Genomic DNA, 24,152 nt, shown 5'->3' with positions numbered 1-24,152 from the left:
ATACATTTATATTTCACGTAAATACAGATATAGAGACATTAAACTGTGTTTAGTCGATTTTGTAATAATATTGTTTATAATATTACTAGTAACAGCCTGTTGTGTTTTATCCGGGTTGAAAAGTATACATAATATTAGGTCGTATTGTAAACAGACCTTCCGTAAAAAAATATTTAAATGACAGCGATGCCCGTATCTAAATCCGTTGCGTGGTTTAAAAAAAGTAAACCGAGACAGAGAGCCGTGGTTGGCGACTTTGTTTTATAATATTTAGTGAAGATTTATTTCTATTTTAAAAACATAGGCTGCATAATGGTTTGTATTCGGTCAGTTCTATTTAAGAATTTGAATTCCGAATTTGATTTGTTTTATAATATATAGTGAAGATTTATTTATATTTTAAAATAAACACTGCATAAAGGTTTGTTTTCGGTCAATTCTATTAAGAATTTGAGTTCCGAATTTTTTTCGATTTGTTCCATAGTTTTATAATATTTAGTGAAGATTTATTTATATTTTAAAATAAACACTGCATAAAGGTTTGTTTTCGGTCAATTCTATTAAGAATTTGAATTTCGAATCAATTTAAATAGAGGTGACATAACAATAGTCCACATTACTAACAATCCCCCCCCCCCCTTAATGAAGTCTATGGATAGGTTTCATAAATATATGAATAAATGATAAATGATATATGATAACAATAAATGATAATAATCTACAGATGAACCTAAATAGTATGGAACCTAGATAGTGGGTTTAATCATAGAGCAAAGAATACGTTGTTTTATATGTCTACATACTGAATGTATCTTGATCAAATTTTATTTTAAGACAAAGTCACAGGACATTCCATTGTAAAATAAATAATCAAAATCGGTTCATCTGCCAAAAATTCTGAGGTTATCTAAAAAAATAAAGTCCAATTGTGAACGTTCTTTTTATAAAGCCGGTTGGGAAACAGTCTATTCCCTAAACGAAATTGTCATTATTTCGATTACATCAAATCATTCTATTTTAGACGTAAATATTGTGGGCGATAAACAAACTTTATATTACCATAAATGTTTATTATACAGCGGGTACGTAGACAATAAAAATATTACAACATTTTACATGGGCATAATGTTGATTTGGCTTTTTTGTGTTATTGTTTACATTCCCTTTCTTTCTTTCTCATCTAGTTTAGTTCACGGACGAACTCCACACACGAAGTATGGAAGAGCGCTTCTAAGGACGAACTACTCAAACTAATTCACAGATCGTTCGCTCTTTAGTTTTTTCAATTATACGCAAAAAGATTGGCTGTAGAAAAACAATTGATATTTGTCGGAATAATATTTATAGGCATAGAGGTTGACCAACAAACTGATTTTCTTTGTCTCGAGCCGGGAGCGAACGAACTAAAATTATGATATAGTTCGCAAAAGAGCAGTGAACTAAATTTCTATAAACGATTCTAGTATCTAGGTCCAAACTGAGTTCAAAACAATTTTAGTACTATACTCTGGACTATGATGTTGAATAAATGATTATTATTATTATTACTACTATGCTTATCAGGTAGCTGGTAAACATATAAATATATTTGATTTATATTTTCATAGTTATAATACTTATAAAAACATCGATACCCATTTTTAAAATTGGAATGACAAAGAACTTGTTGACTTGTTGTTGTTGCCCACCTGACGGTAAGTGGTAACTTCGCCTCTATACCTGATAGCTCCACGGATATTACGTTATCACATAACACCCGTGATACCGCGATAGGATAATTTTAGAAGACATCTTAGTCTTCAGGAATGGCAGCGCATGAGTGATACGGTCAGGGGTGTCATATGATAACATGATGTCCGTAGTGCTGTTTATGTATAAAGGAGATAGTTAAGTATAGTTAAACTCACTTAAAGTACACCTCAATATGGAAGAGGACACTGACTTCTGAAACACAGGTATTTTCTATACCTACCTCAGAAGTCAGGGACTTCATAAATTATTTGTATTTGTAAAAAATATTAGACAATAAAGATATTATTATAATAAAACGGTATAAAAAGATTAGGTTTATGTAACATAAATTACTTTTTTGCATATGTACCTTATGTAAAAGTATCTATATTATCTATTACATAGAGTTAGTTAGATATCTATTAAATATACATATATAATATCAGTTACCGTTTACCATCAGGTCTGCTATCAGCATATATGCCAAAAATATCGTTTAATAGTGGTCTCTTACAAACAGGTTTTGGATGGCGAAGGAATCGTTATGTCATTTATTTTATTTATTTGCTTCAGGTAACTTAATATTATTCATATAACAATATTGATCCATATTATATATATCTTAAGGACTAACCAATACGTAAATTAATAAAACATAAAATAAAATAATAATATTGTATTTGTGGTCACCTCACTCACAACGGCAATCAGCCACGGTAACGCCGGTACACCACCCCCTTCGGCCAGTAATCATCCTTTAAGATGGTAGATAGCATGTTGGTGGGGACGGACGTTGTGACTCGATTTCACGTCACCCTTAGGTTCAGGTAACTGTTAGTCCGGAAGTAGTCGACGATGTCCTATTCTTTGGTGGCGTAGTGTAGGTAGAACAAGTACATTGCCGTAGTCGGTGTTGTGGCTCCCAATACCGTAGTACGTAATACCGTAAAATTAACAAAGTCACAACTTTATATAATGTGTATTCACTTATACAATAATATTTCTATGTAGGAATCTTAAAAACCCATGGATTTATTTTATTAGTTGTTATATTTTATTGTTTTGATTTAACTTACTACGGACTAACAACTGAATTGTTTTTTTTGTTTTCACTTAACTTACTACAGACTAAAAACTGATTTTTTTTTTAATTAGATTCAACAGATGGAGAGTAATTAGTTAGACTTGCATAAATAGTAGTTTTTAGTGGTAGTATAGGATAAGGAAATACGTTACAGATAAAATATTTATTATCTGTTTATTGTGCTGACAGCTGAATAAATTTCCATACTACATGTACATACATATATGTAGCCGAGGGTGTTCAAATATAAGTGGGAGGCATTGGTTAATAGTATTTTAAGAGAATCTATAACATTAACTATTATTATTATTCTCATAAAACGGTCTCACAAAAATGTTTATTTATTGGTATGATTGTTTGTCTGATTATTTTCTATATATTCACAAAAAAACGTGTTTATGTGTAATATTTAATCAGACTGATTAAGATACGAGTAGAGGATGATAAGATGATGATGGATTTAGTGGTCTATAGTGGAGAATTCACCTCTAATTGTTCAATGATACGATTCCTTCAGCGTGGAGGTCAATACATTAGTATTAGTGATGCTACTACTTCCTAATACTAACAATTCCCTCTTCCCTACTCATTAGATTAGAAAATGCAATATAAATGTCAAATAACCATAGAATGCTCTAGGCTATTTGAAAGAAATACCGAATTTGGTAGACCACTTAATAAAAATTGTCTAAATAATTCATTATCACAAGCACTCATACCTGAAACCATAGACAATGTGTGACGTGGATTATCTTCATCTCGCTCTAATGCGTGCACACGAAACAATGCTTTGTGTGTACATTTAACCGATCCTGATGGGTCTTTCTTTCTACTAGTTTCGTTTTTATTGACAGATAAATGCTGTTTCTACTATGATATTTAAATAATTTTTAGTGACATTTTTGTGTTAATAATAACTTAAGAAAATCCACACAGCGCCGTCTAGTCCCAAACTAAGTAGAGCTTGTGTTATGGGTACTAGGCAACTGATAGGAATACCTAGATATGTTTTTTGATGTAAATACATGTATGTATGTTGTATTTTACTATATTTGTATAGGTAATAGAAAAAAAGATTTGGTATACAGAGAAAAGATATATTCGGATAGACTACTGACATAGGGGAAAGGGGATAGTTAGTAATGTCCATTGCTAGCAATGTGCTACGTCAGGTTGTCCTCAACGTGGTCCCCCTGGAAACCATCGTGATAAATTCCTGGTGAATTTGTTACGATGGGCTAACTGACCTGACCTCATGCTCATTTTATCATCCCCCACTGGTGCCCCGCCAGCGTAAACCATTAGCACAGGCGAGGGCTCCATTCCATTACCATCCATAATAAAAAAAGAAGACATAACAGAATAAAGTGAAGTAACAAACAAAAATGTACAATAAAAGAAACTACAGAATTTAAACACATATTTGGAATACAAAACACATTTGTGATTAGCCAGTTATAATATATATAATTTACTATAAATAGAAAACACCCAGAGGAATACAAACAACCGTTTTTTATATATATATTAGATTTATATAAACTCGATATTCGCAACACAGTTTTATACTTCTGTGAGTGTCATCGTTACTTCAGTAATTTTGTACACATGCTTCTGTTTCAAACAAAATAAATAATTCAAAATAAACTCATGAATACAAATGTTTCTATCGTGCGAGGAAGTAAAGCTTATCAATTGTCTAATACCCATAACACAGGCTCTACTTATATTATGGGTACTAGACAAACTAAAGAGCCAAGTAACAAAAAAGCAAGTCCCAAGATGGCGCTGTATGGATAGACCAGGGTTGTTGTTATGATATTTACTCAATAATATTTCTTCACAAAGTCCTGACATCTATGTCTGATAAATGGATATATCCTCATTGCTATGTTACAGCCCGGAATCTTCAGATAAATAATAAGATGAGGTAAAGTTAGTTAAGACTGTTTATTATTCCATTTTATACAATTAACGCCTTGTTTACCTTCATTAGGTGAACCCTTTTTTAAACTCAAAACCGTGTTATTCGTACGACTGGGATCTGGTTGAGTAAATTAAAAATAAAAGCCGAGTAAAGAATATAAACCGGTGTGACGGCCTTAATAGTATAGATGGTAATCTCACTGCCTCGCCATCCCGTGGTCGCATGTTCAATCAAGGCACAATATAAATATTTACATTTAGGATTAGCACGATTAGTTTCCTAAAGTATGCAATAAGTATTTTTAATACCAATTATATTAAGCTTTCCCAATTATAAAAATCAACAAAAAAAAATGCAATAGTATGTTTGTCTGGTTATCTTCTTAATAACTTTATACTTAAATGTGCAATGTTACTATAATTATTTAAAAGAGCAACACCCAAACTTCTTAATCGCAGGTCTCCGAATTAGCGGTATATTAAATAAAATAAGTATGACTATTCCAAAGTACTAAAATTTAAGTTAACTATCTATCACTCTAACTTAACTGAAACATATTTTACAAATCAACCTGACTCAAAATGTTAAGTTTATTGATATTATAAACGCGAAAGTTTGTGACTATCTACGAAAGGGTGTTTATTACTCTTTTATGCAAAAAATACGGAACGTATTTTGATGAAAAATTACAGTAATAGATCTTATAAATCAGAATAACACATATGCTATAAATTTTATGCGGGATAAACAGCTAGTATTGAAATAGAGAAAAATGCCAACATTTATTCTTATATGACAGTTACTTTATTGTAAAATTGGAGATATAGCTGTATCGGTTATGATATCTGCAGATTCTGCCAAACTGAAGAGGAAACGCAGCTTCACATCCTACGTGGTTGTAGCCCACTCATGCATAAACGAAATATCTCCTTTGGAAAGTTTACACTCTTTCCCGAGGAGATAAAAACCATCGCTCCTAAGAATATCCTTCAATTCTTGTCCCTGACGGGTCTAGGTAGCGAACTTTGAAAAGGGCGAGCACAATAGATCTATGTAGGTCGCAGTGCTACAGGTGCTACACATCTGATAATAGCCCAAACAACCAAATAAAAAAAAAATCATAGGAGACTACTTATAAGTATCCTATTATCCTTTATAAAGGATGAAACATTAAAACACCGAATTATTTTCGCAAAGTGAGAGCACGCACTTATTTTATATGTTACACCGAGCGTCACCACGATCGTCTGAGTCCGACTACAATGTCTTGTATAGAAAACGGGTAATATTATAAATTAAATTGTGTTTATTATAAAATCATACAGAAAAGACGTATCCTGTATATATATAATAAAATTAACTATATAAAAAAAAAATATTTTAAGAACGTAGTGCGTCGCCTACACTACTAAAATAAAAAAAAAACAAAACATATATATTGTTAGTAGAACCATAGATAAGATATTACCTAGTAGAACACACGTAGTAACAGTCGATTGCTGTAAATCTATCACAACCAAACTCACAAATGAACTACGGTCCATTCCTTCTATTTGTCGACATTGGTGTTCAATGCTAAGTTTGCTCAATGCTCATACGTTTGTGATCCGTTTGCTTTCTTTTTATACCTTTCTGACGTCACATCAAGAGTGATCCCGCGTTTATATGTACTCAGTACTATATATGGCCTTGAATTTCAATTTAAAGTTGTATATTTTCAATTTTATAATACGCTTTTTTTACAAAAAAGTGTTTTATATGACATTTGAATATTTTTCTGGCAGATTGAGGACAAACTCTGGCAATTTGTTGAAAAAGCTTACGCGCATAAAAATCTAACTTTCGTCTAACGCCAGGGCACTTAGGTAAAAACAGCTTGAGATTGAACAGTTATAAGAACATACATACATGATATTTTACAAAAATATCTAAGTGTTTTTTATGATTCCATATATTTTTTCCACGAGATCGTTATCATTGAAATTCAGAAAATATTATGCATTATTTTAATACATGTTTCTGAAGATTAAACAACAAATATATCACGTAATACTCAAGTTGTACCAAAATAGTGTTTTAAATACGAACATTGTATGTTCGGGATTAGTGTTAGTTAACGAACCGGTGTACACACGACGTGCTGTTTGATGAGGGCGGCCGGGGGTGGCCTAAGTGATGTACTGTAGCGATTCTGATATGCTTATTAGAAAAATAAATATTTTATCTGTAATTATATTCCTTATCCTATAATACTAAGAACTATTATGAATACAAGTCTAATGCAATACTCTACATCAGTTGAAGTTAATTAAAAAAGTATTAAAATTCTTAATCTGAAACAAAATTAACAGAGTAATAGGGTACAAGAGCTGGCTTATAGGTGTATGTAATCTCTTCCAGACAATCTTTGAATAGTAGTAATAGAGGGGAAAAGACAAAAGGTGGCAAAATATTCGTAATAATAATAATGACAATAACATATGTCAAGTAATATAATTAAATGTGTATGAGTTTTGAGGTATTCATATATATTTATACAAATAGAAATAATGTCTATTAAAATAAATTTAATAGTTCTATTTTTTTTGTTTTACCACTCATTCGGAATGCAGGTTCATCACGAGAAGATTGAGAAAGAAACTTGCGCGTTGTTCTTTTAAATAAATGTTGTTCTAAATATTATTCGAATGTATAGGATGTGCAATAGTTACAGTTATATTCAACAATATTTATCAAAATTTATATATGATTAATTATATATGTGTATTTTCTTCGTGGTTGTATACACCATATCATTTTGTCTCGCACGTTACTTTTATAATTGCTTATAATTATTATAATATTATGGTCATTATATTACTATAATTAAGGTTTCTTTTAATGCTGTTAAAATTACATTATAAAAAACCTACCCTACATTATAAAGAAATTGAATAATACGTTTAGGTAAAGACATAATCCAGTAAAAAATATTATGATTAAAAAACTAATATTGTTAATGTAAATAGCTAAATTAAATTTCATTTCATAAAGTACATACACATAAATAGTGTGTACTATTGGATTATACACATGCATTTGTAATGTAGCTGAAATGGAAAACAACATAACCACCTGGTGGTTGCCTATATACATAATGATCACCACATTACGTCATCATGACGTGATGTAACTGATAGTCATGATGCGTTATCATTCAGAATCATACGAGTCAATTGTAATAAAAAATAATACCTATAGTAATAAAAAATCTTAAAAGATACCTATTAGTCTTCAAATTAATATACTTCAATCTTATAATGACACATGTATATGACAGAGTTGTTTTTTTATAATATGAGAAAATAAAATAATTTCGCACATCCCGTGTAAAAAGGCCGCAACTACACTTGCGTCAAAAATGTTTTATTACATAAATAAAGCGAGCTTCGCGGTTTACACCTTCTGTCAAAATCTCATGAAGCTATCGACAAAAATGAAGGAATAAATGCAAAAATACTAAAATTTTGCGACTTTAGAAAACATAAAATCCCAGCATAAAATAGAGGTATGCGTATTTGCATTTATTCGCTTTACAATTATCCCGCTCATAAAGTCATAATTGTATTTACGTAAATTTTAAAAGAAGATTTACAAAAAAATGTTTAACGCAAATATACTTAAATACTTGTTCCTATATCTTACAATCTAGGACTATTGTGTAATTCTAATTACTTACTTCTTCTACGAAACTTTTAGCTGATAGTTTATGTGTGATTATTGTTACATACTTTTCCCCCAGCAAAACTTCACAATGCGTAAAGTGTAGTTGTAGTTACTTCTTTATTACACGTAACATTTCATACCTGATGTTGGGTAATTTTAAATACAGCAAAAAATTAAGAAAAAAAAATTAAGAATATGTTCATGTAATTAAAATTAAGTAAAAAAATAAACTATTTTTAGCTAATTGTATAAGCTGACGGCGCACCAATGATGGATGATAGGAGGAGCAGGAGATCAGATGAATTTGCCAGGAATAGTAATAATAAATGATAGAAAAATCGATCTGCTTTTAGACATTTACCATAGAAGAGCGAATTGATACAAGTGTATATAAAAAGAATAGATAAAAAGAATACTTCTATTTTAAATATGGATAAACGAATATACAATTGCCTGTGAATCTTATTGTAGGTCTAACAGGAATTAACTAACGATGGTTTCCAGGATGGACCGCGTGGAACTAAATGTACCTTATATTGCTAGCAATAATATTCAATATTAATTCCCACTGGTCATAATAGGTACACATACAATACTAGCTGGTCCCGCAAACGTTACTTTGTTATAAATTACTAGCTGTGCCCGCGTTAAATTTCAATAAAAAATATATCCTGTGTTATTCAGATGCATATCTAAGCTATATTAGTGTAAAGTTTCGTAAAAATCCATTCAGTAGTTTTTGCGTGAAAGAGCAACAAAGATCCATACTTACAAACTTTCACGTTTAGAATATTATATTAAGATTAAGATTTCTGAAAACTATTAAAGTACTAATCATCATAATTTCAACTTGTGGCTACCCACAGTTGGATATAGGCCTGTCCGAATTCGGCTTTGGTGGTCTAGCGTTTAAGCACACCGATTTATGTACTTCCAGTGGTCGCGGGTTCGATTCCTCGGACGGTGCAGATATTTGTATTCCTGAGTATGATTGTTTGTGTGGGTCTGGGAGTTTTCTATGTATATGTTTCATGTATGTATATAAAATCTAAGTATTTATTGATATAAAGCTTGTGTTATGGGACAACTGATGTTGTCCCATAACACAAGCTCTTCATACCGTGTGACTAGAAGGCGCTGTTAATTGTTGAGTATTATTTATTTATTTCCCAATTTCTTACACCATGTGCGATCTTCCGCCTTTTGTTTCCATCGACTCCCGGTCACCTTCGTGATATCGTCGGTTCATTTTGCAGGAAGGCGCCGGACACTCCTTAACTTACATATATTAGAACTAATATCGCTATTAAAATGTAGGAGTTGATGGTAGAAGGAGGAAATGTAGGAGTTCGATGTATGTATTATTATGATTTTTTTATGATTCAGTTAACGATGAAGGTGGTCCAAATCGATAAGTTTGTTGATAACATACTAATAGACCAATCAAAATAAGAAGTAAACCAAAAATGTCATTGATCAAATTAATATGTTTCCACATAAAGAATCGCATTATCTCCGCAATCTATCAATGATAAATTCTAGATGAAAAGCGTAATTGCGCTAAAATGCATAGTTTATACTTATAGTGCATTAAGAAAAACCCAGATTATGAAAATGTTACTCCAACCTCTCAGAGATGGTACTATAATATTAGGTCCTTACATATGAAATTGGTGTTTTGTCGTACTGGCCACTTTGATCTCAAATATCTCCTCTTTCGCCAGGAATTCAAAGTTCAAATTTGTACAGTTATTTACTCATGCATTTGTTTTTCGAAAACCGTAATCTATATGTTTTTTCCATCTTTGGTTTTTTCTTTACGTCACTGAGTTTACAAAATGGAAAACATAAAATATCGCGTTTTTTAAGAGTACGAATTCCGTCGTGGCACCAGTGTGCAGAAACGACTCGAAGAATTAATGATGTGTATGGCGATGGTTTTGCAAAAGAAAACACGGTGCGTTTTGGTTCCAATGTTTTCGTTCTGGAAATTTCGATCTGCAAAACAAGCCCCGTGAGCAGCCAGAGTCCAAGGTTGATAAAGAAGAATTAAAAGCTAATGTGGAAGCGGATCCATCGATAACCACGTCCGAGTTAACTGCAGGCTGCAGTGTTAGTAACAAAATTGTTTTAATCCACTTGAAGCAAATTGGGAAGGTGAAAAAAGCTTGAAAAGATCATGAATTGAATGAAGCAAATCGACAAACGCGCGTAGACTGCTGCGTTATTAGCCAACCGGCATAATAATGAAGGGATTTTAAATCGGATCATTACCTGTTATGAAAAGTGGATCTTGTACGATAATCGGAAACACTCATCGCAATGGCTGAATCCTAGCAAACTAACCAAATCCTGCCCCAAGCGAAAATTCAAACTCAAAAAAGTTACTTGTGAGCACTTAGTGGACTAGTGCCTGTGTTGTTCACTTCAGCTTTCTTAAATATGACCAGAATATGATGGCAGATGTGTATTGTCAGCAATTGCAAACCATGATGGAAAAGCTAGCTGCTAAACAACCGAGACTGGTCAATCACCGTAGGCCACTGCTGCTTCAGGACAACGTTACGAAATTAGAAGAGCTTCAAATGTCCAATATTTCCACCGTACTTCCCGGATCTTGCTTTCTTTCAAAATTTGGATAACTTCTTGCAAGGGAAAAAATTCAAATCCGATTTATCGATACTCGTCCTAATGGTTTTTTAGTAAAGGGATCAATAAAACTACATTTTTACATTTTGATTAAATAAATATATTATATTTTGAAAAATCAACTGAAATTGGCGTTTTGTAAGGGAGTAATTAGGTTACTCCCTTACAAATTTCATATGTTAGGACCTAATATATTTACTACACGAGTTGGAGTAAAATTAAAGAGATTTCGGCAGATCTTCAATGTCCGGGGAAATTCCAAATAAAATACGCATTCGCTGATGAGACACCAAATAATAGACAAATAGAAGGGGAAGAGTTATGAGAAAAAAAGAGCTGCACACAGCGAGCCTTCTGAAATCAAGCATTAGTATGATGCACCGTTACCGATACCTAAAATATATACAAAGACTTGATGAATCTATATAAAGATAAAAACATATCAGACGTTTTATAAGAACTTAAGTACTACATCTAAGACTAAACTAAACTAAACCACAGAGTCTGATTCAAAAGTTGAGGATAATGAACGTTAATAAAAATAATAAAAATATCACTATTTTGAACATTTTTTGATTAAGTTGATTATGGAGGCAATAAACATTTCTTTAAAAATAATAATAAATTAATAATAACCCTGTTTGTTTTCATATTCTCTAAATTAATTTGCCCCTATATTTATACTTTTGACTTACATGCACGCACATAATAGACTATTTACTGTAAGAAGTAGGTATTACATGATACAAATTAAATATTCAGTTACTTTCCGCATTATAAAAGCTATTTTTATAAATACACTAACTAAACTAAAATAAATGGCTCCCTAGAAATACGTAACTCGATGTACAAAAAATGATATTTCGTTAAATAACAACGTAATTATACTTGCAATTCTAGATTTTAATGAAATATAGGAGAGTATAAAGGCGTAAGTAGAGTTAAATTTGTTCATATATGTAAAAATACATAACAATAAAGCAATAATTGTAGTTACCCCTGCAAATGTTCTTTGTGTTTCGTGGAATACAGAAGTAACCGTGTTTTTTTAGATTATCTGGAAGTACATGAAGCTGTTCCTAAATTAAATGACACATGTAGTTGAAGGCAACTGTGACCTACGATTTTCTCTTTGAAACTTATTTCTAGAACTCATACAAAAAATATAGGACAGTTTTTTTAAGCTCCTGAAAAGTTGGTAAAAATCACTTACTTCCTTTTTCCACGAATGGTGCGATTTTATAATACTCACCCGCTCATCTCTTATGACTTAAACAGCTTGGTATTTATTAGAACACGGTATCAAGTTTCATATATCGATGCCGCTTTGGCGTGCATTCGGGGCGCTTATAAAGCCTTGTTGATACGAATACAGGGTAACTATGGGGTCCACACCCTGTAGTTATTCTGTATTCGTGTATATGTTGTTACATATTATATTAACAAATGTAACTCAAATGTGAATTTAAGTTACATTTGTAAATATAACATATAACAATCCACTATTTTTTCATTGATGGGTACTTCTTAGCTTATTGATCTTAGTAGTCCGTTAAGCATACCGTTTTTTTTCGTTGGTAGCGTCTTCGAATCCTGCATGGTGCAAACATTTGTATTCATAAGTATGATTGTTTGTATCGGTCTGGGGGTTTTCTATGTATTTACATATTATGTATGTATTTACATAAAAATGTATTTATATCAGTTGTCTAGTACCTATAACACAAGCACTGCTTATCTTGGGACTAGATGGCGCTGCGAGAATTGTCCTGGGTTTATTACATACCATTCTATAACTGTAGAGAACAGGCTGGTTAGTATAGTGTTTTATTTATGAAATAAAAATACAAATAATATATATTTTTAAAGAGACAAAATACAATTTTGAATAGTAATTTTTTATTATTTATGGTCATTTCTGAATACAGTATAAACACCTAAGAATGGGATACATACAAATAAGATATTTAAAAAAAACTTAATACAATGTTCAATCCTAACTTTTATTAATTTTATCGCCTATTCTAAACAGATTCAACTGATAAGAATAAGCAAGAAACTTAATGCATTTTAGAGTATTTATAGCTTTCGCAGACAAGCAGTGTTACTTAAAATTTTATAAAATTTCATTTTCCAAAAATAAGAAATGAGTAAATAAAACAACTATTTTAATAACAAAAAAATTAAAACCAGTCATTCTTTTGAAAACATCTGAGCACACTTTGAAATTTGTTCTCTATTAAGTTTAGTAATATATTTATACATTTATAGAAACTAATTTTATACATTATAACAATATAACTATACGTATACGTAGATTTTACGTCAATCAATGAATGATAGTTACAAGAATTGACACAATTTTTATAGCAAAGCGTTCAAAGGAAGTTGTATCGCAGCCCACGCCGCCTGCCACAATAGTGAATGGGCCTCAGGCCTTGCCGTGGATCCATGACTAACGTGACCATTTATTAGTCGACTCAAATCCGGATATCGGTTCATTTCATCGGACGACCTCGGTGGTCTAGCGGTCTAGCATACCGCTTTACGTCCGATGGTCGCGGGTTCGATTCTCGCACGGCACAAACATTTGTATTCATGAGTATGATTGTTTGTATCGGTTTGGGTGTTTTCTATGTATAATATGTATATATTTACGAAAAAAAATTATCTATGTATTTGTATCAGTTGTCTAGTACCCATAACACAAGCTTTAGCTAGCTTAACTTGGGTCTAGATGGCGCTGTGTGAATTGTCCTGAGATTATTATTATTATTATTATATTATTTAGGTCAATTACAAAATAGTTTTTTTATTGACTATCTGTTAAGTCAATAAAAAAACAATTTTTAAAACTAATTATTATTCAGAAAAAGTTAACTTAAAAGTTACGAATTAAAAATATACCTAATAAATATAATAAAACATTTTATTTGTCATATTTATATTTATCTGATAAAAATAAAATGTTTAGTTGTATTTATATATTTATCGGAGGAACAAATTTGCTCTTATTAGAAGATTATATGTAAGAATGACAACACTCGGTACATTTTTTTATACTCGCCTTAATTACCAAAAATCGGCTCGTCTGCTCAAAATTTCGCACGGTTACTGAAAACGGGACAATTTTGAGTCCCAGAATTCATATCTGGGACACCGGGACTCGTATTAATATAGTAAAATAGTACTATTATATAGTAAAAAAGGGACTGTCCTATTCGAAACGGGAATTCTGGTCACATTAGCCTTTACATATACATTATTATTACTTGACTGATAGAAATACACAATCACAAAAGCGCGATGTGACGACATCGCGCTTTTGTGAATTGTTTCGATTTGTCATATTCTATTTCGTATTTTCTCTAAAAGGTAACGTTAGGTGTGATATTTTTATTTGCATAATTCAATGCAGAAAATGATGTATTAATACTACTTGGATATATATATATATATATATATATATATATATATATATATATATATATATATATATATATATATATATATATATATATACTAACGCACTCGGCGAACGTTGTTTTGCCATAAAATATAAAATTGCTATTTAAAAAATAGGGGTTGGTGATGGAATGATGAGAGATGTAAATTTAGAGTTGTATGTATTTTTTAATACTACATTATAAAGAAATGTCCAATAAATAAAAAAAAGTAGGGGTGGACAACCCTTATCCCTTAGGGTTATGAAAAAAAGACATTAGCCGAATCTCAGACTAACTGAATATGTATATAAAATTTCAAAAAAATCGGTCAAGCTGTTTCGGAGGAATATAGTAACTAAGATATACGAGAATTTTATATATAAGATAATGATTTATTAATATTTTTAGAATTACATCTTCAGTGGTCTAGAAGTTTAGTAGGATGAGCTTTAATTAGTTTGCGTAAAACACATATGTACGCACCAGTTCCACTCGCGTGTCATTATTATAAGGTTATATTTAGGTTTCAATTCGATATTTTCATTTTCCCGTACGATAATTGATTCATACAGTCATTATGTTGCCCCGCCACCGTATACCGTTAGGTGGGGGGATGATACTTTGCTAGTACCGTCAATAGACGAATTATTCCATAATCAGAAAAAAATATATATATGTCAAGTGTACCATTCTATTATAATATATAGATTGTTATTGTTACAGGAGGTTGCTCTGCATTCGGTCACTCGTGTTTCGGTGGACATGGCAAAAGATCTGGAGATACTTCTGGTATGGAGGTAAGAGGACTACTTACTTCGACAGCTCGAGTACGTCGTTGATTATAAATTTTCGTAGTTTTTTATTTATTTCACTATGTCAATATTAAGAGAAGTGTATGTACGTAATAAAATTATGATATTGGTATTCTTCAGTTTTAAAGTTTATACAATTTATCAAAAAATCTGTCACATCCTTCTCTCTATTTATAGAGACCTTGCCTTCTTTCCTTGCCTAAGTGCGATGCAATACTTTCCATCGAAATTTTGCTGTAAATATTTACGCTTTGCTTTACTCGACTTACTCTATATGTTACAGTAAATATAAAGTTATTTTTCTTATTTTAAAAATTCATTATAATTCCAATGTCTTGCACATTTTTCAAATTCTCATACTGTTGTGGATTGTTCATGCGATTGAACTAAACAGAGGTCCTTTTTTGCTGATAATAGTGTTTTTCAGTTACGTGTAATTTTAAAACAAACTTTTTGAAAGAAAATCTGACTAGTGTGAATCGTTGATTATAGTTGCCTTCTTAGTCAAAAATTTTTGATATGTATTAGTTATTGTAAAAAAATTCACAATTTCATAAATTTAGAAAAAAAATTAGACTAATTATGACAGTAGAAAAATTTCATGAACTTGTCTACAATTGTAGTTGCCTTATTCTATGTACAAAATATATTGAATTTTCTTACTTATTGTAAAAAAATCATATTTTCATATATTTAGAAAAAAAATAGAAAAATTTATGAAATTAGAAAAAAATAATAAATTTTCTAGGATATGACACATACAGCTTTAATACTACTCTAGATAAACTTTATGTTAAACTATGTTGGTATGTTATCGAATTAATTTCAGTGCAGCTGTTACTTGTTTAAATCACATTAACTTGCCGCATAGTAATTAAACGCCCGTCGACGACGTTATTGACAAGTACTTAAATTACATAAACCGCAAATGAAATTCATGTACGTGTTAAATTTAAACCAAGCGACTTTCATTATTGATCAATTACTTATACTAACTTTTAAACAATACATTTTTATTTTTGGATAATTTTCCCAGCGCTGTCTAGTCCCGCGAGAGAGCAGCAGAGCTTATGTTACCCGTAATATATGCTCTGTTGCTCTCTCTATATGTACTTATATCACTTGTCTAGTACCCGTACTAGAAAAGTGATATACGTATATATGTACATAGTATATAGAAAACACCCAGACCGATACAAACAATCATGTATACAAATATTTGCATTGTGCGAGGAATAGAACCTGCGACTATCGGAAGTAAAACGGTGTACTAAACCACTACACCACCGAAGCCGTCTAATAAAGATTAAATTGTTAACAGATACTAAGTCAATACTTACTGGTGATAGTGGTAGAGGTGACGACCTCGGTGGTCTAGCGGTCTAGCACACCGCTTTATGTCCGATGGTCGCAGGTTCAATTCGTCGCACGGCACAAACATTTGTATTCATGAGTCTGATTGTTTGTATCTGGTCTGGGTGTTCCTTAAGAATAAAATGTATTGACGAAAAAAAAAAATTTCTATGTACTTGTATTAGTTATCGTAACACAAGCTTCAGCTAGCTTAACTTGAGACTAGATGGCGCTGTGTGAATTGTCCTGAGATGATGATTATTATTATTTTTATATAGTAATGAATTTTAAATGATGAGTTGTTTTAATGTATAACAATGGAATGGTGTACCCGCCACGTTGCGGGTACCAGTGAAGATTGTTCACCTTATCATCCTCCACTTTGGTCAGGTCAATTTGTCAATCATGATATATTCACTAGGAATTTATCATAACGGTTTCTACGGGGGAAGTTAGTATAGTACACAGGTACATTTTTTAATATGATAATGGTGTTAAATGGTAATCACCTGATAGGAAACCATTACCGTATCCCATGGAAACTTGAAAAAAAAAAAAAGGCTTCAAATGCCCCTTACCAAATTACAAGTTAATTATATAAAGGTATTAATTTGTCTTTGCTAAGCGCATTTTTTAGTAATGAGCAATTAAAAGCTGCAAATTTCGACTTGATCTTTGCAGTCTCTATAATAATGGACATCCTTTGTAATTTTATACAAAACTAGCTACTCGCCCCGGCTTCGCCCGGCTGTACACGTATTATATATAAACCGTCCTCTAGATTCACTTTATCTATTAAAAGTCACTTCAAAATCCGTTGCGTAGTTTTAAAGATTTAAGTATATATAGGGACGGACAGACAGCGACAGCGACTTTGTTTTATGCTGTGTAATAATAATGATGATACAAATAATTATTTATTTTTACAAATGTAATTTTCTCATTTATTAGTAATCTTTGTTAGTTTCAAACCTACTGTTCTCATAATTGAAATTTTTAGTGAAAGCTATGGCAAGTCAATCCACCAGATGGAAAGTGGCAACCATCGGCCTATATAGATGAACTATCACGTCATCGCGTGACCCGTGATACCTATCAGGCATTAGGATGGAAGGGGATTGTTAGTAATGTGGACTGACGACCGCTATCAATATAGCAGGTTGAGCTTCACGCAGTTCCCTGGAAACCATCATAATAAATTCCTAGTGATTTCGCCATCATAGGCTAACACAGTTGATCGTTCATTTTATTATGCTCCACTAGTGCCCCGCCAGTGAAAACCGTTAGCATGCCTTTCCATTATCATCTATTAAACAAACCCCTCATGCGTTAGGGGAAAGGGGACTATTAGTAATGTGGAATAATAATAATACTGTTCGTGCATGGCAATAGTTGTTCATGCACGGGATTTTCATTTAATGTTAGACATAGACACCTATATATAAATTGTAAATAAACTTGTTGTAACTGACTTTAAAAAAAAAGTTATTCAATTGAGTTTCTTGCCAGTTCTTCTCAATTGGATCTGTATACAGAATAAGACGGTAGGGGAAAAAATAAATAATAAATTCAAATTCAAAAAATTCAAATTCATAATATCTATATTCATGTCTATTACAGACTCTTATTATATGTCAAATCTACCGTCAGTTCGGAATTATTCCGAGATGAGAAGAACTGACAAGAAACTCAGCTGGTATATTTTTTTTTATAATGTAAAAATTTGACGTCAATCGGTTAATATGTCCTACATGAATAAATGATTTTTGAATTTGAATTTGAATTTACTGTGTTACTGTTAGGTTGACTGGTAGACATCTCTTTTAGAGATAAGTCCACCTTTGATCACTTTGTATATAATTAAGTTTTCTACTCTGTTTAAAGTGCTATAAAGAATAATAACTCCCATTCCCATTACTAGCCATACAATTATATTGGTAGCGTCAAAGGTAAAGACAGGAATGGAAAGTCTTCACGAATTGCAATTCCTGATGACTGATGTGTAACTGTCATTCTCTCTTCAAACAGAGCTATTATTACTGCCTGCAAACATCTATATAAACCATAGTTTATATAGATGTTTGCAGGCAGTAATAATAATAATAATCTTAGGACAATTCACACAGTGCCATCTAGACCCAAGTTAAGCTAGCTAAAACTGGTGTTATGGGTATGATAACTGATATAAATACATATATTTTTTTTCGTAAATACGTACAAATTATACATAGAGAACACCCAGATCTTTACAAACAGCCATAGGCATGAATACAAAATATTTGTGCCATGCGAGGAATCGAACCCGCGACCATCGAAAGTAAGGCGGTGTTCCAAACCGCTAGACCACCGAGGTCATCAATCTATGCGGCACCTACGAGTATGTTTGTATAGTCAACATACAATGTCTTGGTGTTTGTCGTAGAAATTTTTGATCTGTATAATTTGTTTTGTTTCAGCCGAGTTCTGAAATGATAGCCAGGCATCAGCTAGGACAAGAGGAGACGGCCCCACATCCCATTTACCCAAACTCTGGTTACAGTGGGGTGCTGCCTCCTGGTGATGACATTATCCCCGTCAGAGATGGCGGTGAGTTCTCAGACCAACGTTGTGCATGCGATTTTATTTCTTCTCCTACATTTGTTCTTCCGGTTGTCTGTAAGAGATTGCTTTAAGCGATAAGGTCGCCTTTTGTTTAGCCTATTTATGTAAAGTTTTCTTTTTATAAATATATTTATGTGGGTTATAGTGCTATTATTATTATTATTTATTCTTCTTTTTTATTTGCCGTCTCCTACTGGAGTTTGGCATCATCATTGCGATCTTAATTTTCTAGTCTACCGTTATTCTGAAGGATCTAGTGCTAATCCCAAACCACTGTCTTAAGTTCTTTAGCCATGATATGCGCCTGCCCAGTCTTTTTATTATTATTTAATTTAATTAGACGTTATTTATAACTACCCGTAAATTATGTATTTCATGCATCAGGAACATAGACAACAAATCCTATTAATTTATAATAAACAAAAAAATATTATACAGCAAATTAAATGTAAAGATTTCATTTTTGAATTTATTTGTATAACTGTACTAGGTTAAGTTATCACAGATTTGTACAATAAGTTGAAGATTTACTTGACTTACGCCCACATAAACATAATAAGATTTAATACCACAGAGTAAATGCAGACAGTATCACAAAGTAATATTTTCGTTTATTTATATGTATATCTTTTTCAGTAGTAGCTATATTAAATTTCTTCAGTGATGGTAAAGATTGGACAAATTACCGGCATCAGTGTGTAGTATATATTATATGGAGATGTATAGCTTCCACACTCGTTCATTCAATCATTTATTTAATTCATTTTTTTTTATGTGTTCAGTTTATTTCTTTGATTTCCTATTTTGTTATTTTGTTTTAGCGCAAGCCAATACTACATACTTTGTGTTAATTAAGTGAAACCTATAGTAGCTTTAATTTTACAACATACGTTAATGTAAATTAAATTGTAACGCTGTTGGTTTCTAATAAATAAATAAAAGATTCTTTGCTTTTAAATTTATATCATAAAATAATGATTCATAATAATCCAATACAAATGACCGTAATATTACTAATTATTATATTTTTTCCTGTTAATAATCGGATAATAATATTATCTATTATTATTAGTAAGTACCTTATTTAAGAGAATTATTGTACCTTCTGTAGAAATATTCCTTATTGTTTATATATTTTGGATTATTTGCCTTCTATTACATGTAGTACCTTATATAATTATTCCTTAATTAAACTTTACGACATTGCAGTTACTAAAATCAATTAATTCATGTAATAATCTCAGATTTAATTTAATAATATGATGTTAAATAGACCCAATGTGCTTCGCTAACAGAAATGTGCATTAAAATTGAAAAGGTTAATTAAATTTAAAACAGTTCTATTCTATTTCAAAAATAGATAAATTTTAACTCTCTACTTAAATACAAAATAGTTCACCTCTGTTCTAAAACAGGTCTCGACCTACTGGTTTATATAAACTGTAATATTGTTACTCAGGTGTGTATGACGACAGCGCCGCCCGAGACGTAATGAAGTTTAAACTACGAAACATCATCAAACATTGGGTGAGAATTATTTAGACAACACTTGATAGAGTGCTTGTTACTTGTTCGATGTAGAAACAGCAACCGCTGGACATTGTCACATATTGTTAAGTGACACTTCGCCTTCACTATCCTGATTGAACTGTTAATATTAATTATATGTGCGGAATATGTTTGTACAATGTTTAGGTTAGTTTAGACAAGTTTGTACGTGTAAATTGTTTGGCTCGAATAGTTTAAGATATCTAATAGTTATAGACTCGTAGTCGTACTCGTAACTTAATATTATACATTAAGTTACGATATTATTTTATTTTTAATATTGTTGTAATTCATCATAAATTTGTAGTCATATTTTTTTAAAAACTTTATTTGTGATAGAAAAGTCTATAGGAAATATCAATCATGTCATAATCAAATACATTTTTTTTTCAGATGGACAACTACAGACGGTCACAGCAGAACGACGACGGTTACTTCATGGAAAACTTGTAATTGAACTAAGAAATTTAAATCCCCAGTCCGTTACCTAATTAATAAATAAAACTATCTGTCATATAACCCGAGGATTTTGCTTTTTCACACATTAATATTATATCAACTAAGTTTTGAAATTTTTGTAAAAATTAACTCAGTCACAGAAAAGTTTTTGTAAAAATTGGGATGAGTTACGAAAAGGTTTCATCCCTGGAGGGTTCAAATATCCCGGATTAATAATAAACATAACTTAATGATGTTGAAATAAGGATTGAATTGGAGTGCCATATGTGGAACTAGAGGAGGGAAGGAGAGGGGGAGGTTAAACACTATGATGTCTATATTTATATGAGATATATATATATCTGTGGTAGAAGCCCTCCAGTGTTGAACATTCCCATATATTAATATTCAATTGTCAAATATGCAAATTTGGTTTCATAGCAATTAATGTATTTCTTGCTATATATTTAATTACGTATTACTATCCTATTACCAAACTTGATTCTTTATATTAAAAGTGATATATTTATTATATTTCTCGTCCAGAATAGAAATAATGATGGGCTAGACACAGCCTACATTTTGTAAGAAATCTATCAAAAATTATTAAGAAATTTGTTAATAAGTGGTTAAGAAATCGTCAACGATGACTTGTATACCAGGTAGACTTATCTTGAACTTAGTCATATCCCATATCCTTTCGTTGTAAATTCCTTCAGCTAATGCTTAGACACAACATAATAGTTAAAAAAAACTACAATAAATATAAATCGAATACAAAGATTTAAAATAATTACATGAATTTAAAAAAAAAATACAAAATTTATTAAGTTTGTTTTTGTAGAAATTTCTAACAAAATTTTATTTAATATCTGTTATTATTTTTGTTTATTTTTGAATTGTAACACAATAATTTTTATTTTATTTTTCGTTGTACAATGATAAAATAAAATGGATTTGTGACAAAATTTGCATAAAAAGATATGTAAAAAACGGAATTCCTCCTATTTCTTTATTCTCATTAAATATCATAAGTATATTCATATATCTAGTCAATTATAAAGTGTATTTTAAATAAAAAACTGTTATGTAGATACAAGATCTTTTTATTATGTACGTTAAAGTCTATTTTTGTGTAAAGGCTGGCATTTACTTTATAACTATTGTATAGGTATGCTTATGTAAAAATTGCTTTTCTAAAAAATCTATCATACTTAGTACATACTGATTTCGAAATAGATGTCTCGCGGCGTTAACTGTTTGTATTTTAATGCTATAAAAAAAAAGGTTTTACTTATTTTTTGTGTTGGATGATTAAAAAACATTTACTTTTATAAATTCCTTCAATCATAGAAAGTTACTTTATTACAGTATAATATGGGTTAGATTTTATTAAAAAATAATAGAGATTCCAAAAATTGCACGTGAAGTAATTTTTTAAATTATGTCCGAACATCGAGATAAGAAGTCCCAATCGACTTTGAAAACGTGAAAGTATATTGTTTGATACGGCTGAAAGGATTTAAATAAAATTGGCATATGTATGTGTATTTATATTACCCTAAATTTACACAGGTTTAATTTTACGCGGGGTATTAGTTATTTATATTTTTTTTTATACCGCGAGCTGTCTTTTTCGAGGCTTCAACATATTGTCTAAAAACTGTAAACATTTGAAAATTATTGTCTCCGTACCTGACCATTGTATTGCAGTATTTCTCTAGTATACAACGTAAGTTTACCATCAAAATAAAATTTTATTAATAATTACGTAGTAGAAAAATAACTATATCTGTGAATAATGTTTTGCGTATTAAATAAATGGTTAGATACAATACATTGTGCAAATATTTTTTTCTTGAACTACGAACGACCTTTGCAGAAGTGAGAATTCCCTGTCTAATTCAAACGGGGATCGAAATTACGGCGGCCTGAACTGTGGTTCGAACCCCTAGCTGTGTTCTCAGACTAAAGTCGTATCCGTTAGGAAGGAATTGTCCTTCAGCCGCTCCATAAGCTTTTCTGCAGGTTTGGAGTGCCATCTGCACTCGCCTATCCTATCTTCTGACGAAGCAGTAAAAGCCAGCTGCGGTCAACAGCATTAGAGTTGTTAAAAAAAACGTAGAAACAGAGGAGTAAAGGAGAAAGTAGAGACAGAGGGACAGAGTTGTTTATCAATGATAAACAACTCTGATTTCTAAAAACTCGTATCAGCTCAAATGTTTTCATGTAGATTGAGATTCGTAAATTTTATGTAATTACAATGGTATACAAACTGATGGTAAATGGTAACCGTCGCCTACTACTACTACATGAACAGTAGCATATATTGGTTTATTTTTATATGTAACTAGCTGCCCCGCGCGACTTCGTCTGCATCACACTTATCATTATATATCGCCCAATTTATATAAGATATTTCTAATGATATTTTACCCCTTAAGGGTAAAATTTTTACAAACTTTAAATGTCATATTTATTCATATTTAATCAACAGCCTCAAAAATAACTTTCAAGCTTTTAGCTTCAAAAATGACGATTCTTCCATACAATCTTTCATCCCCACTTTCAACCCCTTACAACCCTTTTTTCGCATTTAATAGTAGCCTATGTCCTTTTTCAGGGTCCAGACTATCTGCGTACCAAATTTCATTTAAATCGGTTCAGTAGTTTTGACGGGAAAGCGAGACAGACAGACAGACAGAGTTACTTTCGGATTTATTAGTAAGGCTTAGAAATGCACACCATCTGACATCCTACCTAACGTGGTAACCGTCGCTTATATAAACGAGTATGAACAATACTACGAACATCATGTGAAACCATTATTCCCAATGACTAAGATGTCAAATGTCTTA

General features: G+C 31.4%; 1 protein-coding gene across 1 annotated transcript in view; it reads left to right on the top strand.

Annotated features, from left to right (window-relative positions):
* The window catches only part of LOC131848683 (neuropeptide CCHamide-2-like), a 47,711-nt gene extending 26,117 nt beyond the window's left edge, over window positions 1-21,594 (top strand). Inside the window, exons 3-6 of the mRNA XM_059198610.1 lie at window positions 15,266-15,339; window positions 19,164-19,293; window positions 20,768-20,835; window positions 21,250-21,594. Of these exons, the coding sequence (XP_059054593.1) occupies window positions 15,266-15,339; window positions 19,164-19,293; window positions 20,768-20,835; window positions 21,250-21,309 (332 nt within the window). The 3' untranslated portion in view covers window positions 21,310-21,594. The remainder of the gene's footprint in view (window positions 1-15,265; window positions 15,340-19,163; window positions 19,294-20,767; window positions 20,836-21,249) is intronic.
* The last annotated feature ends 2,558 nt before the right edge of the window (window positions 21,595-24,152 follow it).

The sequence above is a fragment of the Achroia grisella genome, unplaced genomic scaffold (assembly GCF_030625045.1).
Source record: "Achroia grisella isolate CSIRO2021 unplaced genomic scaffold, CSIRO_AGI_Agris_v1 utg567, whole genome shotgun sequence".
NCBI lineage: Eukaryota > Metazoa > Arthropoda > Insecta > Lepidoptera > Pyralidae > Achroia > Achroia grisella.
This window is presented reverse-complemented; position numbering and strand designations above follow the sequence as displayed.